Source organism: Triticum urartu, chromosome 7, assembly GCF_003073215.2.
Source record: "Triticum urartu cultivar G1812 chromosome 7, Tu2.1, whole genome shotgun sequence".
Classification (NCBI taxonomy): domain Eukaryota; kingdom Viridiplantae; phylum Streptophyta; class Magnoliopsida; order Poales; family Poaceae; genus Triticum; species Triticum urartu.
Genome location: NC_053028.1, coordinates 635,406,175 through 635,422,971, shown reverse-complemented (window position 1 = coordinate 635,422,971; position 16,797 = coordinate 635,406,175). Strand labels below are relative to the sequence as shown.

General features: G+C 41.8%; 1 protein-coding gene across 1 annotated transcript; it reads left to right on the top strand.

Moving 5' to 3' along the window:
• Positions 1 to 4,406: 4,406 nt before the first annotated feature.
• On the top strand, positions 4,407 to 15,588 carry LOC125520972 (carbonic anhydrase, chloroplastic-like). Its single transcript, XM_048686013.1, has 5 exons — positions 4,407 to 5,499; positions 5,606 to 5,654; positions 14,137 to 14,393; positions 14,472 to 14,577; positions 15,294 to 15,588. Exons 1-5 carry the CDS (start codon positions 5,438 to 5,440, stop codon positions 15,459 to 15,461), a joined length of 642 nt encoding a protein of 213 aa, XP_048541970.1. The 5' UTR covers positions 4,407 to 5,437; the 3' UTR covers positions 15,462 to 15,588.
• Positions 15,589 to 16,797: the final 1,209 nt, after the last annotated feature.

The following is a 16,797-nucleotide window of genomic DNA, read 5'->3' as shown; positions in this document are numbered from 1 at the left end:
GCGCCATTACTATATAGCAATGACGCACCACATACATGGTGCGCCATTAGTGTCCATATTATCTTTAGCCCTTTTTCTAGTAGTGTTGGGATTTCCGACTCTTATTTAGTTATAGCCTGGATAGTTCACAAGCAGAAATGAAATTGGTTAAACCATTTTTTTCAACCATCTGTGTTCATGACTCTGGTGCATGTTTGCAAGAGGAATTGTCCACTAACAACTCACACTTTCCACAACAAAAACACACTACCCAAGCTATAACACTGAAAGTGTTTGCAAATGATGTTTCTCGGAGAGGCGGGGTTGGAGTAAAACATGGCAATATTTGATGATTTAGAGCATCTCCAACAGCCGCGCTACCTGCGGCGCGCTAAAAAGCATTTGCAGTGTGTGCTCCAGAGGCCGCTGCAAAGTTTAGCGCGCGCGAGCAGCCGCTGCAAAAAAACTGCATGCGCGTTCTCGCACAAATAACATATGCACTCCAAACACAACCAAGAAGATCAAACATAAACAAAATAAATCAACAATAAATAGTTCAATTTCATTATTACAACTCAAACAAATAGTCTATCTTGCAATATACCAAATAGTTCAACAATACAATATCAAACACACAAATCATGATGCCCTTTGTCAGCCATTCCATGCCCACCACTCCTCAATGAGATCATTTTGAAAATCATCATGCATTTCCGCAAAATAGTGCCTCATCAATCTGTTGTGGTCATCGATCCTATCCCTCCAAATTTTCTGCCGGCCCATAACCGAACCACCGTGCTTCGGTTTTTTATTGATGTGCATAGCTATGATCATTGCAAGATCCTCCTCCTCTTCAATATCAAATTCTTCTTCGAAAGAATCATATGACGAACTCATCTACAATGTTCAATTTAAACTAGGCTATAAAAACTACAAACAACATGCACCAAATTCACGTAAAAATGTGAAGTTGAAGCAATACATACCTTGCAAGCATTTTATCAAACACCTTGTGGGCGCCGAGCGGCAGTGGGCGGCTGGGCACTGTTCGTCAGAGGAATGGCACATGCGAGGGCCGGCGGCGACTGGAGGGAGAAGGAGGAAGCGGCGGCGGCGCAGGGATAGGCCGGGGAAGCGCCGGAATGGTTGCCTGAATAAATGGGGTGGTGCGGGCGGCGTCGCCAGCGCCTAGGTCGGGGTAGGTGGAAGTCGCGAAAGGGCGTGTGCGGTGCGCGGTAGCGGGCGTAGCAAATAAACGGCGCGCGATGGCTGCACATAGAACTCTGTATGCCATGCACGCAGTTATTGCGCGTCCGCAGGAGCTCGCTTAGCGATTGCGCGTGCTAAAAACCACAAATTTCCGGCGCGGCGCTTATATAGTGTGGTTGTTGGAGATGCTCTTATGTAGGGGATATCGGCTCATGAGGTGGATCTAAAGAAGAACCTGAGAAGGTGAGTTTGGAAGAGCATATCACGCGTGACGAAGAAAATTCTTGTGTCACTTCAGATCTAGAAATGCAGGATAAGACAGCTAAAGAAATCCTAGAGAACCAAGCCGATGAGAACCTTAGGTTCGGTAGAGGATGGTGCAATGGATACTTTTTCTAAATGGTAAACGTCTTATATTTGTTTACGGAGGAAGTTCAAAAGATTTGCTTTTTATTCAGGAATAGTGACTGATGTTCTAGCTAACATAGTACTAATGCTTACTGCATAAATTCTTCAGAGGTATTTCTTATCAGCCACACAACAAAATGGTTTCAGCCATTAGGTATTGTGTTTCTGTATATTGGGGTTGCTGATGATCATCCTCTCAAAGGAAAGCTAGACAAGGTAACATTCTTTCTCTGGAATTTTTTTCCCCATGCCATTTAATTATCTATGGCATGACAAATCAAATTTTATTGTATATCATATATGTAATAAGCATGCTCACTTCTACACTATTAGATTTTTATTGCATCATTAGTTAATTTTTATTGGCGGGAGAGGCGATAGCATACTACTCACCCTATTTGTTAGAGCAGGTTGTAGCATATGGCCTTGACAAGTGAAAATACAGAGCTGTCCAGTTGTGCTGTCTCAAGCTTGAGTTCCCTCCGAGACTCACAGTACACAGACCCATTCCTTCGTATGCACAGCAGTGTTGAGTTCTCACAACTAGACAAGATGAAGAGATGCTTGAATATATTTTCCTCCCCGTACGCTTGCAGGTAACTTCATAATGAAGATCATGGATGCCAGTAGCCAATGGCGTATGTCAAAATGAGTATATATCTTTTCCATCGGAAAAGTGTGTTCTACACATTCTAGCTTCATTTCTCAAGCAGTATTTCTTCAGAGTTTTGGGGGCCTGGTGCAAAATATTAAATGGTGCTCTAGATTTTTTATAAATCCTACAACTAAAGAACTAATATAATCAAATCACACTTCCATTTTAATGTATAACTTCTAATATGTGTTATTTACAAAATATAGGTTACTTCATATAGTATTTAGAATTAAATATATCAAACATGAGTGCTAAAAGAGGAAAGTTAGCGCTAAATTAATAAACTGACCTCATGTGTTACAACATGATGTACGAGCACCTATCTTCAAAAAGCAGTTCTGCGAATTAATGTGAAGTCAAAACTTAGGCTGCAGATCACAAAGTAATTTACTAAATGTCAATCTATCTAAAGCATATGTAATGAATAATTCTATAGTTGGTTAATTATTAGTTATGTACTAGTGTATTGCACATTGTTGAAATTAGCTAGACAAACTATAAAGGCAGGAAACTAATACCTAAAATTCGCCAAAACATAAACACGAAGTTTTGATGGTTTCAAATAACAAAGATTACATAACACATACGGAGTTCAACTAAGGTAGATATAGAAAATGATAAGGGATTTATGCCATTATAGTTCAAATGACACTATGACATCACAGAGGTCAACAAGAGGCGCTCATGGACTTCAACCCCTTCTGTTTTTCATGTGTGCATAATTGTTACTACGATCTGGCACAGGCTTCAACATAATATCTTTTTGTACGGTCCCAGGTTGCAAAAAATGATATCCTTTTTTCAAGGATCCAAGCCCAGCGAGAAGCATGTCTTGGTATCGGCGATGGTCCTTGCTTCATTACCAAGTCAATGACCTGGCCAAGGTTATCCAAGTCCAGCTAAGCCAATTCTTCCCTTGTTGCGCACAATGCAATTTACCTTGCAAGACCACGTCTACGAAGTTTTTCATTCGTCTGAAGGTCATGTATCCTTTTCTATTTATGTTCAAACAACTTTCGAGGGCACTCGGAGAAATAGTACTTGGAGAATTCCCTTGAAGCTGCATTCAACTCATCGACGGTGCCAACCGACGCCTGCATCGCTTCTTCAATGACTACGCATTCATGCTTCGCCGCCGCTTCAGCAGTACACTCAAAGAAAATCGGTGCCACCCTACAATTCAACAAGTAATTTTTACCGTCATCATTACCTTAACCCTAACCCAAACCCTAACAAAACCACTAACCCTAACACTAGATCTTGCTTAACTCTGAAATGCATCATATACAGTGATTTCACCACAACAAGAGCAGGAACTAGGGTTTGCACAAAAGTGTGCAACACAAGAAAAATAGATGATTCCAGCCAACCAAAATGAGGGGGGTGAGAGAGATTCCTTGAGTGATGAAAAAGATCCAGATCTACCGGACAAATCTGAAGCAATGGAGAGAGATTTGAGAGGTCCATGTGTGAGGGAGAGAGGTGGAAGAGGGGCTATATATGCTCGGGGGAGGGGGGTGAATGGGTAGGTGGGTGCACAGCCCCCACCCCAACCACTTATCCACTTGAGGATCCTACCGCGAGTGGCCTTGTCGGTAGGGCAACATATCCTACCGCCAGGGGCCTCATCGGTAGGACCCTTTTCCACGTCAGCAGCACTGGCGACCGTTAGCCGTCTGCCTGTCGGTTTCCTACTACCTAAATGTATGGCAGTAGGGTGTGTTACGCTACCATTGGGAGGTTGGCTGTAGGAAAAGGCATATCCCTTTTTTTTTAAAGAAAATGGGGTTAGATCCTGCTCAACTTTTTAGAAAAGGTCAAAACTGCGAATTTATCCTCCTTGCGACGGTGATACATTTTTATTGGGACAAGCAAGCTTTTTTGGAGTGATCGAACCCTGTCCGAGCTGCGACGGTCGACGGAAAGTTGCAAAACCAGTCGTCGATGCCAAGAACGGTCAACCAGAGGCACAGCGAGTCATGCTGCGAGGGACGGTGCAGTGGCCGTGATAGAGGGCGGCTCGCGATGATGTAGCAGGAGACGCCGGCGTGGCGCGGACTGCACGCAGAATAAACTAACAGTCTCCTCCTTTTATTTCTGGCGCAAATGCGTGTGAGAAGCTGTTTGAGAGAGTTGAGCGAGGGAAAGGGACGACCAAGGACATCAGTTGACATGCAATCAGATGAACGTAATTAATTAGATTGGACGGCTATTAGGCGACGGGCCACGCGCTTCCAACTGTCAGCCGGCGCCTAGCATAGGCCATTTTATTTTGTATTGATCGATTCGCGTCTAGTTATTTGTTTTTTATACTGGCTATTACTTTCCTTGATAAATAGTAGTATCAAATATATACATTTTAGGTGTCTTATAAAAAACATCTCCACTCTCTTCTCTCGCCAAAGAAAAGTCAAATCACCATTGATTCACGGACGGGCTTGATCAACAGGAGTATACTAAGACCTTGTACAACGCTGGTGCTAGCTGCATGGCGCTTCGAAAATTTCTTTAACCCTCAACGCGTAGTGCTTGGTATGAGGTGCTAGCTGGGCCCTTTTCTTTTTTGCCTGCGAGGCACTGAGTCGAGCCATCGTGACTTGAAAGGAGCGCTTATTTGTTGTAAGCACTGGCTGGCACCGGAAGCAAGACTTTGCTTCTGCCATCCGTCCTAAGCACCTGTGTAATCCATTCTTAAAAAAAATGGATTTTCTTCTTAGGCACCTGTGTAAGCACTTGCGGTTGTACAGGGCCTAAAGAGAAGAAAGGGAGGCTCTTGTCATTCTGATGGACCACCAAACCAGGTGCCTAAGAAGAAAATCCGGTTTTTTTTTGGGCGACCTGTGTGCCCGCCCTTCTTTTTTCTTTCCTCTCTCTGGCCCTCGGGCCTTTGAGTTTACTTGCTGTGCACCCATTCTAGGTTCCCTTGTAGCTCGCTGTTTTTACCACGGATCAATGAATTTGATAGCAACTACCAACAGTCAAAAAAAACTAGGCCCTCTCCTTTGGGCGTGTCGTCATGTTTGTTTGACCGCGTCACAAAGAAAAGTATACATACGTGAAATGCGGCCTCCCCTCCCCTCCCCTGCTGTTATATAACTGACCTCCTCTCCCTCCTCAAGAAACCAACCTAGTACCATCCTCCAACAAGGTCCGTTTCCTCTTCAAACCACCCTTGCAGATAGAAAGATGGACTCCGACGAGAAGCGCCTTAGGACCGGCTTCGACAAGTTCAGGACCGAGGTCTACGAGTAAGCTTCTTCTCTCTGATGCTGCCGCTATGCTTTGCTTCCATCTATTTGAGATTATTTATTGTTGCTTTCTTCAACTGATTATTCTCTGACCGGGCTATGGCAGCAAGAAGCCGGATCTCTTCGAGCGGCTCAAGACCAAACAGAAACCCAGGGTATGTACAGTACCCTCTGTACCTCACCATAACTAAAATGTTCTCTCTGGCTAGCTACCAATTCTGGTTGCTTTTTTTTGCGATTGTTGATTGGCTCGTTGAGTTCGTCTGGAAGCTTGGCCAGTAAATGTGTTCTCTCAAGATTTGGTGATTCTCTATTTACTGCTATCGAGCCGTACTATTTTTTTTTTAGAAAAGAGGCGCTTGCCCGGCCTTAAACTGAGGCACTTACAGATCCAACACGAGTTCCGGATCAAAAAGTATTACCAAGTGCGGAAAAGAAAAACAAGCGATACAAGCCCAGAGGACAAAGGACGATGCAGCGCCACACCGAAGGGGCAAACCAACAGGCTCTCGAGGTAGCATAGACATGCGTCATGTCCGTGGCGCCCCTTGTGATGATCGACGAAGCTTAGTACACTTTATCCGCACCTTTACTGCGAGCCCCTCCACGTGCCTTCTGTCTTGCTCCCTTGACAGATGTTTCCAGAACTGCAAGAAAGACACCATTTTATATAATAAATCAGCCGGGTGTTTGATGAATATTCCCTCTATCAAAGCCTTGTTTCTTGTGGTCCATAGAGCCCATGCTAATGCCCCAAATCCCACCCAAGCCATCCATCTATCTCTCCCGGAGGTGTCCCTAGCCAACCTATCGAAGTGCGAAAAACCACTCGGATTCCATGTAGATCCTATTACCACCCTCAGCGAGCTCCACATGAATCGAGACATGGTGCAACGAAAGATGATATGGTCACAATCCTCGTTTTCTCCACACCAAACACATTTGCCATCACCTGGGCCTCTTATTTTTTGCATTTGGTCCCCACTCGCAATTTGATTACTAGCCACTTGCCATAGGAAAATCTTAATTTTTGCCGGGATACGCGCTTTCCAAATCCCAGACATGTCACACGGGGTTATAGACTTGAAGATTTCTCTGTATAAGGAGCCGGTGGAGAAGCGTCCTGATGGCTCCAAGCGCCAGATGACCTCGTCCTGACCGTGACCCACTGCTAGACCATCCAGGCTTTGACGCAATGCTTCCCAATCCTCACTCTCTATTTACCCGAAAGGACACCCGAACTGAGGCGCCCATTGCCTGTTCCGCCAAATTTCCGCCATCTTGGCGGATTGGTCTGAGGCGATGGCAAATAACCGTGGAAAAGCCTGGGATAACCGCTCCTCACCACACCAAATATCTGTCCAAAAACACGTGGCTTTCCTGTTGTGGATTGTAAATCTAGTCCCGAGAGGTCTTGAGCCGTACTATTATTTGTGGGGCCAAGGAGATCTTCATTACTTAAGGTGATGCATCATTCTTAGAAAGACTAACAACTTCCTCAGTGCCTCCTCCTAACCACAACACGGTGCGAGGAGTACCCCGCCCATAGGTAGTGAGGGAATGACTAACTTTATCGAGCAATACTTGTTCACTTGTTCTAGTAGTAGAACAATGTTGCTTGATGTTGGTATCCAAAGCCGTTGACACTGAGTCCCTCAGGCGTGCTTTTTCTTTTGGCTTCCAATTATAAACCTTCATATCTTTTAAATAAAGATTCCAAATTAAGTTATGTTTTCATATTCGTGTTTCCCGTGTCAAGGGCATTCAAATAAGATCCATTTCAAAAATGATTTCATGAATTCAAAAAAACATGTTAAGTTTCAACTCTTGAAACTTGATCCAAGCGACTGATAAAATCATGATTTTTTGGCTACAACCAACAAAAAAATATTTTAAATTTTTTATCTATGACACTTGATAAGAGCGAGCGAGAAAATCATAAGTTTCAGGTAACCAATCATAAGTTTCAACACTTGAAACTTAAAATTTACTTGCCTTCATGCGGGATGCAACTACTTCATGAATCGTGAGGCAATCGAGCGATCGGGTAGGGCTTGGCAGGTACTTGACCCGGCACGTGCGATTTCCAGGTACAACCAGGGATACACGCTGAATCTGGGGGGTGGGGTGCCCGTACCATTTGCTATTACCGTCAAGGATGATATAATAAAGGAAATGACTGCTTGTCTTAATTGCACATGATACTAGTTTATTTGCTAAACCAACTACAAAGATATGCAGTGCATAATCTTCTGTTGAAATTGTCTCATGCACTTTCAAGATATGCACTGCATTGGTAACGATTGACATGTGCATAGCCATGATATATGATTTGGCTTATTCAGATGTCACCGTCCCTATCACTTTTATGGTCTTGTGGACGATAGGATAGGATTTTTCCCTTACGGTTATATATTATCTAGATGACCTCACGTTGATCCAAACCTTGTAACAAGAAGTACATAAATAATTGCTAAAAACAACTAAATCTAATGGGAAGACATTGTAAGCATGAAAATCAACAGACACAATGAAGCGAATGAAAAGAGAAATTTTTTTTTTTGAAACTTACAGTTAAGAGAGTCATTTCTAAGGAAAATATGAAGGATGACTAACATGTATGTTTTGACGATGTAGCAGCGTTGCATGCATAGAATAATGCAAAAAAAATACAACTTATGACGTAAATGCATGGTTTGCTTATGTGGCATGATTATGTCGAGGACAATCTAGATGATATCCCGTGCGAGGTTGGTGTTGTAATCTTTGTTAAAAAATGCATAATTAGGTTCTACATAAAGAAATAAAACTGACAAAAATAAAATTTAAGAGTATTCTTCATTTAGATTTGAAAATATTTCAAAAATACAAAACATATAAAAATGGTGTATAAAAGAGAAAAATACTAGATTCAGTTTAAAGAGTGTCATTTCCAAAACAAAAAAGTCAATGATAACCTAGAAAGGTATGCTCCAAGCGCCCAATACATATACGGTGTCCATGAAAGTGCACAATTTCGTGCAAAAAATTAACTAATGACATACATGCATGAACTGATGATGTGGCATGAGATTGCTGCATGGACACACTAATACAAAATGTAGCTTTTTACTTACATGCATGGCATGCTGATGTGGCTTTGTTGCATTCCTAGGAAAATAGGTAATGGGCTTAGTGCATGTCACCGTTAAATGCAATGCGATTTAAAACTCGCTTAGAATGCACTATTGCATGTTGCATGGTAGAAGGTTCTCATGAATATATCGGATGGATGCTAGTGCACCAAGTTAGTAAATCTAACGGTTACAAAAAAAAAATTATGATGTGGAAGTATGCATGTTGACATGTAGGATATGTAGTGGGTTGTACTTATTTAGGAATCGAGGAAACAGGAGGACTAACAGTTAGGATGTACAAAATTATGGATAGATCAAAACCTGATGAAAACCTATGGATAATAATTCACCAAGGTGGGAGTTCCAAGTATAACACGATTGACCTGTGAAGAAGTGAACACATCTTTATAACACCCCGGCCATAGTCCTCAATTTCTTGGCTATCATTTGTGACCTTGACTGACCCCATAGACCAATATTAGGCTTTCTATACACTTAGAAAAGAAGGTGCACCTTGTTAATCATCCTCACTTAATACGAATGATATATTACTCACGTAAAAAATATGCATCTTCTTTTTCGGAAGCTCGTGTCCGAAGAACCTGCAGGTTACAAATGTATGGGATGGGTTAACTTATGACATCATGGTTTAATAGGAATGATAGACTACTCATATAAACAATGTGCACCTTCTCTACCAGAAGCTCGTCTCCAATGAACTTATAGGTTAAGCGTGCATGGTCTAGGGTAATTTGAGGATGAGTGACAATCCGAGAAGTTTTTCCCAAGTGTTCAATGGAGGACAAAGTGCGCAAAAAAATACTAGTATTGTTCTATCAGGCCAGTCTATATCCCATATACTCCCTCTCTTTCAAAATATTTGAAGTTCTAGATTTATGCTACTGAAAAACATACCAACATCAACAACACCAAATTATTTTCATTAGATTTATCATAAGACATACTTTCATAATATATATTTGATATTTTAGATGTTAATTTTTTTTGTACACATGGTGAAACTTAAGGAATTTTGACTTAGACCAAACACAGAACTTTAAATAAATGTTTTGAAATATAGGAAGTAGTAGCCAGGTGCAATGACCAGGAATTGGATGGATATGGCTAGGATGTTGCATTCTTGTTAAGATCCTCACCTTGAGATGGATTCTTGATATATAGGCTCCAGTTAGTTTTTTCTTGCGTCTGTACCTTGCACCGAAATCAATCACATATAAGAACCCAACAGGAAGGGAGGATTTGTGGCACACATGTGTGGGAGCACACAAATTTCTGACCTTCTGATTACCTCACGATCCATCCAAAGTGACCAAGTTGGATTAGTAGGACGATCGTTAGCAGTAGCGCTGCTTTGGACCCGTGCTACTGTAAAGTAGCGGTAGTGCCTGCCTCTGACCTGCACTACTGTTAAGCCTCCACCTATAAGGTTTTCTCTAGTAGTGTAATGACCATATATTAGCTTCTCAAAGCTTTTGACAGATCCATCGACCCCACCACTCATGCTTTAACATTTCCTCTCCAAATCAAATCTTTTATATCTTCTGAATGGAAAGTCCAATATTTTCTTTTTGCATATTTGTGTTGCTTGTGATGAGGGCATTGAAACAAGTCCACTTTTGAATATGTTTTGACAAGTTTTTAAAAGTCCATCAAGCTTCAACTACCAAAACTTGATAGGAACGAATGATAAATTCATCAAGTTTTAGAAACTAAGACTTTAACCCGAAGCCCTAAAAACAAAGGAAACATGGTAAAAACTTAATATTACAACTATCAAGTTTTTGAAACTTGATAAAACCTTAAAAATTGCCTAAATGTATTCTAATTTGGCCTTGGTCGAAAGTACTTTTGCAACGAACATGTATATGCAAAAGCAACATAATTTGTACTTTCGATTCAGAAGATATACTAGATTGAAATTTGGAGAGAAAATGAAAAAGCATGAGAGCTGGGTGGATGGAGATGCCAAAAGCAGCGAAAATCTGGCATGCATGGATCCTAGTACATAAATTAAGGATTAATGATATAAACGAGTTCACCTATCTTAAAGCAAATAGACGCCCACATACATGCACTCTCTACGAATTTGACCCAACTAGACCTTATAGAACTCCACACACAAGACCGGTGAACATGGCAGATATACATGGTTGTGGCCCTGCCGCCCTGCCTACATACATAAGGCCCATCCCAATGCTCCACCTTGTACATGTGCTAAGATTGTCAACTAAGCAAAAAATCCGATGTGGCATGCTAGTTAAGAAAAGAGACAGTAGTATGGTGACCCTAGAAAGAAATGGTGCTAAGCACATGTACCTAGATAGAAGCACAATTTTGAGTCTACAACTAATTAAATGCATGAAGCTTAGCACCCAAAAGCTTAGTACCTATGCATTGGGAACTTGAGTTGCTAAGGCATTTAATATATTTAGCACCTCATCTAAGCACATTTGCATTGAAAGAGGTCTAAGAGCCCACTATAATGGTGCTACCAGTGGGTGGATCAACTTCCAGACATGGGCTTGTATTCCTTTCAAGGTAACTCACAAAGAGGCATGGCTGGTATGGTAGATGATCAAGTCATTCGTTTTGGATTTAGGCAAGTTACTTTGATCGATTCTCTCAAAATCTTAAGAATCGGACCTTCCCATAGATTGTCCTAGAATCTTGAACTGAGAACTTTTTGAAAAATCCTAGCCATTTAGACTCCCTAACTAGCTAGGATTGTCAAAACAATATGGGTTCAAGTTTCTGGGAGAATATGCGGGAGCTCTGATCCTCAAGATTCTAGGAGAATCAGCAAAAAAGGGCCTTACTATCATGCATCATATTCAAGTGGTTATTCAGTGATTTGGTTGGAAAATGTTTCTAGCCGGGTGACCGGCTGCGTGTCAGGCCGGTCGCCTCGCTCACATCCAGAAGTTTCCTTATCCCTTTGTCGTTTTCCTATTCACATGTTTTCTTTCCTTTTTTCCTCTTCTTCAACCGAGCGAGCGTCCCACACATGAGCTCCACGCTTATGTGGCTTTCTCATCTTCATGACGCCACAGTGCAAACAATATCTCCCAACATCGAAACCACGAGAGCACTTCTAGCTGCAAGGGGGTGGCCCGCTTATAGTTGTGGAGCAAGGGGGTGCTCTAAGCCACGGCTGCCACCAGTGTCCCTACTTCTTCTTTTTTTTGCCCTCGCAAAAAAAAGAGTTGCGAACGGCACGTGCAACACTGCCATCAGCGACACGCGGTGTCAACCGGCCATTGCTATTGCCATGGGGATGCTTCTAACATCAGTGTTTTTTTCGATTGCTATTGGGAGCGAGCAGGGATCAGGCCACCCAATGCTTGATTTAACCACTGAAGTGCGATGCTGGGAACAGCACCATGGCATGGTGGAACCAGTGTCTCAACTTGCTACGACCAGTGCCACTACGTGTTGTGACCGCCATCATGGCATGCTAGAACCATCGTCTCAATTTTTTGCGACATGCACCGTGGCATGCTAGAACTAGCATATCGACGTGTTGGGCACTTGGAATTGGGTGCCTCTGCGTGAAGCGACCACCGGCGTGTTGGAACTAGCATCTCAATTTGTTGCGACCAGCACCATGGCATGCTGAAACCTATGTATTGATGTGTTTGATGCTTGGAGTTGGGTGCATTGGCATGTTGCGACCGTCATCATAGCGTGCTAGAACTTGGGTCTAAATTTGCTACGTCTGGCACCGTGGCATGTTTGGACAAGCCATTATGTCGATGTTGGGATGGGCCATCATCAGTGCAACGGTCCATGACCTCCAGTGCTGAGACATGCGAGCTGCAACTGCCATGAGGTGGTGCTGGAACTGGCGGCTAACGAGCTACAACCGGCATGGGGAAGTTCTACAACCGGTGATAGGCAAGCGCAAGCGAGCTGAACGGTGCGTAGCGAGGCTACATCATGGGTGCGACGACCAGTCACGGAGGCCATCCATGACGATGCGTTGACGATCATCGGGGATGTTGGGCCTAGGTGTGATGCGGATGTTGCAGAGAGCGGAGGTGACGTCGGGGTAGGGGGTGCTGTCGTGCCTCGTGGGAGCAGCACATGCGTGGGCGGAAAGGCGGAGTTGTGCGAGTCGGACGGCAGAAGGAAAATTATTTCGTCTGCGTTGACTACACCATGCGGGAAGGGAAAAAGAGGCCATCGTACGGTTCTAACCGGCTGTCTCCAACAGCCCTGTTGCGACCAGTGAACGTTGCTGCTACTTGCTTTGCTTGCCTTTCTTTCTCCTGGTGTCTCTACGATTCGGTTCCTTGTCACAAAAGCAAAATTTAGTTCCGAGTTTCTCCTGCCGGACTAAATAAAAAGTGGTCCGAGATAGAATTTCAAAAGTGGCAGCCTTCAGTGCAAAGCAGTGTCAAAAATGTCTATTCCACCTATCAGAGCAAGTATGATAAGGGTTTTATATACTGCTTTACATAGCATTTTTACTTACGCGAACAATAAATACATTAAAAAATCTCACTTGTAAGAGCCTGGTTCTATACTTGCTCCTAGACAAATGTAGTAATTACAAAGAAGGAGAAAGAGATAAGGTTGAAAAAAATGCTAGCCTAACAGTCAACCTTATAGACCACGTTAATATATGAGTGACTGGAGATGGGGACTCTAAATGACATGACGGATGCATAAAACTGTCAACTAGCTATAAGGCTGGTCATAATTAAAGTATCATTGATAATATCATACGTGTCAACTAGGCATTTTTCCGATGTGACACACAATCTAGTTCGGAAGGAAAGGATTGAGTATCATGATATAATACAGTATCGTATTAAATGATACAATATTATGTGTCATGTATGACAATAAATAAGGTCATTATGATATCAAGCTATAATACTATGCATTATGAAGATAGTATCATATATACTAGTATCATATGCATGATACTAGTATATGATACTCTCTATTGTGACTACTCTTGACCATGCTCTTATAATATCATCATATGAACACATTCTTTATTTTTTTCACCACGTTGACTAATATGCCCCAAGCTATAATGAGTAGTTTCTCTTCTTATCGCCAAAAATTGTGAAATGTTGGAGTTTGAAAGAAATATTGTAATGTATGATGTCGATGGTAGTCTAGTTCTGACCTCACTTGGTTATACCGGGTAATGATGATGTTTTTACGTTGTTACCTTGTTGAAGGAATCTATCTCTACCTAAAAGCGTTGCTGTTTAAGAACCTCGTTGTCTGTGTGTTGTTATGAGATAGTTGGTGCGAATATGATCATTGTTGTAGTTTGCTGATCGCGGATCTGATCACTTTGAGTTTCTTTTTTCTCGCCTACGCATAGGTTTGGTTTTATATGAATTTGTTATCTACTGGTGTGATTTTTTGTGTATACTAGTATTTGCTGTGTGTAGCCTAGTTATGCAAAGGCCGACTATATGTTATTGTGTTTGAATCCTCTTGATGCTTCACTTTTTTGCCAATAAAATCTGTTTTGCAGTATCTAGTGTTCGCGTGCGCTGACTCGCGTGTGTGCCCATCAGTCACCCTGGGCCTAGAACTCGGTGAGGCATTCATCGTCCGCAACATCGGCGCCATGGTCCCCTTCTATTGTGAGAACAAGCACACTGGCATTGGATCGGCCATCGAATACGCCATCTGCGTCCTTGAGGTTAAGGTCATCGTGGTGATTGGCCACAGCCGCTGCGGTGGAATCAAGACCCTCCTCTCACTCAAGGATGGCGCGGATGACTGCTTGTAAGTACGTAGCTTAGTTCTGATTGATTCTTTTTTTGGTCTGTTTCTGACCGGAGCTGTTTGGTTGGTTGGTCTCAGCAAATTTGTTGAGGACTGGGTCAGGATCGGGTTATCAGCTAAGAGGAAGGTCGAAGACGAGTACTCAGGCAAACCTCCAGAGCAGCAATGTGCCTTCTTGGAAAAGGTTCGCTTGCACCATAGGCCACCTACCATTTTATAGTACTTTACTTTCATATTGTAATCGATTCATTGGGGACGCGGCGTTTTAGCTCCCGGGTTCAGGTGAGCCAGAGAGTGAACAGTAAGTTTCTTAAAAATATTAGAAAAAAATAAAAAAGTTATAAATTTTTTGTGGTGAAATATGCTTGAGTGCATGATGTTCATGCCAAATTTCGGAGCATTTGAACATTTGAATAACTCTCAGCAAAAAACATAAATTTAGGGCCCCGTGAAAAAGTTTACTGTCTTTTACAGTTTGGACCCGATTTTTTTGCCAAGAGCTGCTTAGATGTCCAAATGCACTGGAACTTGACACGGAGATCTTGCACTCAAGCATCTTTCATTACAAAAAAATCTGGAATTTTTTAATTTGTCAAGTAACTTTTTTTATTTACTGTTCATAGGGTGTAGATGAGCTCGAGCTCCGAATTAGATATTCGCTTCATTGGATGCATCAAGTACCTAATTTTCATATTAAACATCTTACATATGCTAGATGTGATAGTTTTTAATATAAATTTGGTCAAACTTCTTAAAATAAATTTGACATGCAAAATAAAAAAGCAACGGAGGGAGTAGTACTTAGCAGTTAGCTTGTAATGTATGCTAAATTTCTTTTGCGTGTGAATGATGGATTAACTCGCTGAGCGAGAGATCTCTCTTAATCGTTCTCGTCCACAGGCGGTTGTCGACGTGTCCCTCGACAATCTGAGAACCTACCCGTTCGTCAAGGATGGTGTGGACAACGGAACAGTCAAGCTGGTCGGCGGCCACTATGACTTCGTCTCCGGCAAGTTTGACACATGGAAAGCTAAAAATCAAACTTCCTCCCATCGCTCATCTCTCTGACCTATATAGATATGTACATATATCAAGATATATCGATCCATCGATATGAATGCCATGGAGTACGTACTCGTATTTCCGAGTAGTGAATGTCGGATGGCTTGGTGTCAGTTTTTGTAATAAACCATAGTATTTTCTGACGCAAAATTATTGTGTTACTATGTGATGCATATCTTAGAGACCCGCTTCGGTACAACCCCCCTTCTAAAATGTATAAAGGGTAATATAGTCATTTCACATGTCGTACTTGGTTTTGTGAGTATGGTGCGTAGCCCCCGGGACGTATACGTAGAGAAGATCACCCACCTGGGCTGGCCCATGAAGATAGCGTGTAGCAGCGGTTCAAAAATAAAACCGCGCTTGCAAAAATTCAAACTAGGGACCAACTGAATTCAAGAAACGTGTTACAACCAGCTCGCCTAGCTAATGTTTTTGCCTATATATCAGCGCGAAGCCTTAAGGATAAGAACAATGCAGAATAATTTTAAACACTTTCAACGCAAAATATTTTTTTGAAAACAAAACATGATTTTTTTGTGAATCCCAATCACTTTTCAGATTCTTGAACAAATATAAAATAAACTGAAACAGTTTTTTCAAACCATGAACAGCTTTGAAACACGAATATTTTTTAAAACCGGGACATTTTTATAATTCAAATTTTTATGTAAACACAAACAATTGTTGGAACGTGAACTTTTTTGCAACTCCAGAAAAGGAATGAAAAAACAACAAAAAAATTTGTAATTGCGAACAATTTTTGTAACGGAAGCATAAGACCATCATTTTCTGAATTTTTTGAACATTGATTAATAAATATGAATATTTTTGAAATTCTGAAAATTGGTTTTAAAAATATTCTAAATATTGAAGGTTGAGTGGTCACTAACGATGCTCAATAGGCGAGACCATAACGTTATTTGCTTCGCTCATTTTATCCGTTTGGTTGACAACTTAATGCGACGAGTGCCAATTAGGAAATTCCATATGTTTCGGGAGTAGCGTCAAATAGATGGCAGCACACGCAGGAGGCCGGCCGACTGGGCTGGCCCATTGACGCTCACAAAAACAGAAAATAATTCACCAATATGATAGTTTTAAGTAACTATTTTTATTATGACTTTAAATATTTTTCCCTTCGAACCTAGCATGGATGCAACCCATGGGCATGCCCACCTGCTAGCAAAAGTTGGGATCGTTACCAAATGTCCCAAAAAAACACAAATGGAAATGGAAATGGCCCCAATTTTCTTCATGGCTTGTATGACCAATTCAAGGTACCATGCCAAGTTTCTTGGGTTTTCGAAAAGTTTTACATTTTCTGGTGTTTTCTTGGTAA

Bases quoted from the DNA above. Each gene is read 5' to 3' on its own strand.
- LOC125520972 (XM_048686013.1), top strand. From the start codon at position 5,438: ATGGACTCCGACGAGAAGCGCCTTAGGACCGGCTTCGACAAGTTCAGG. The intron at 5,500-5,605 runs GTAAGCTTCTTC...GGGCTATGGCAG, and splicing joins TTCAGGACCGAGGTCTACGA to CAAGAAGCCGGATCTCTTCG. The intron at 5,655-14,136 runs GTATGTACAGTA...TCTGTTTTGCAG, and splicing joins AGACCAAACAGAAACCCAGG to TATCTAGTGTTCGCGTGCGC.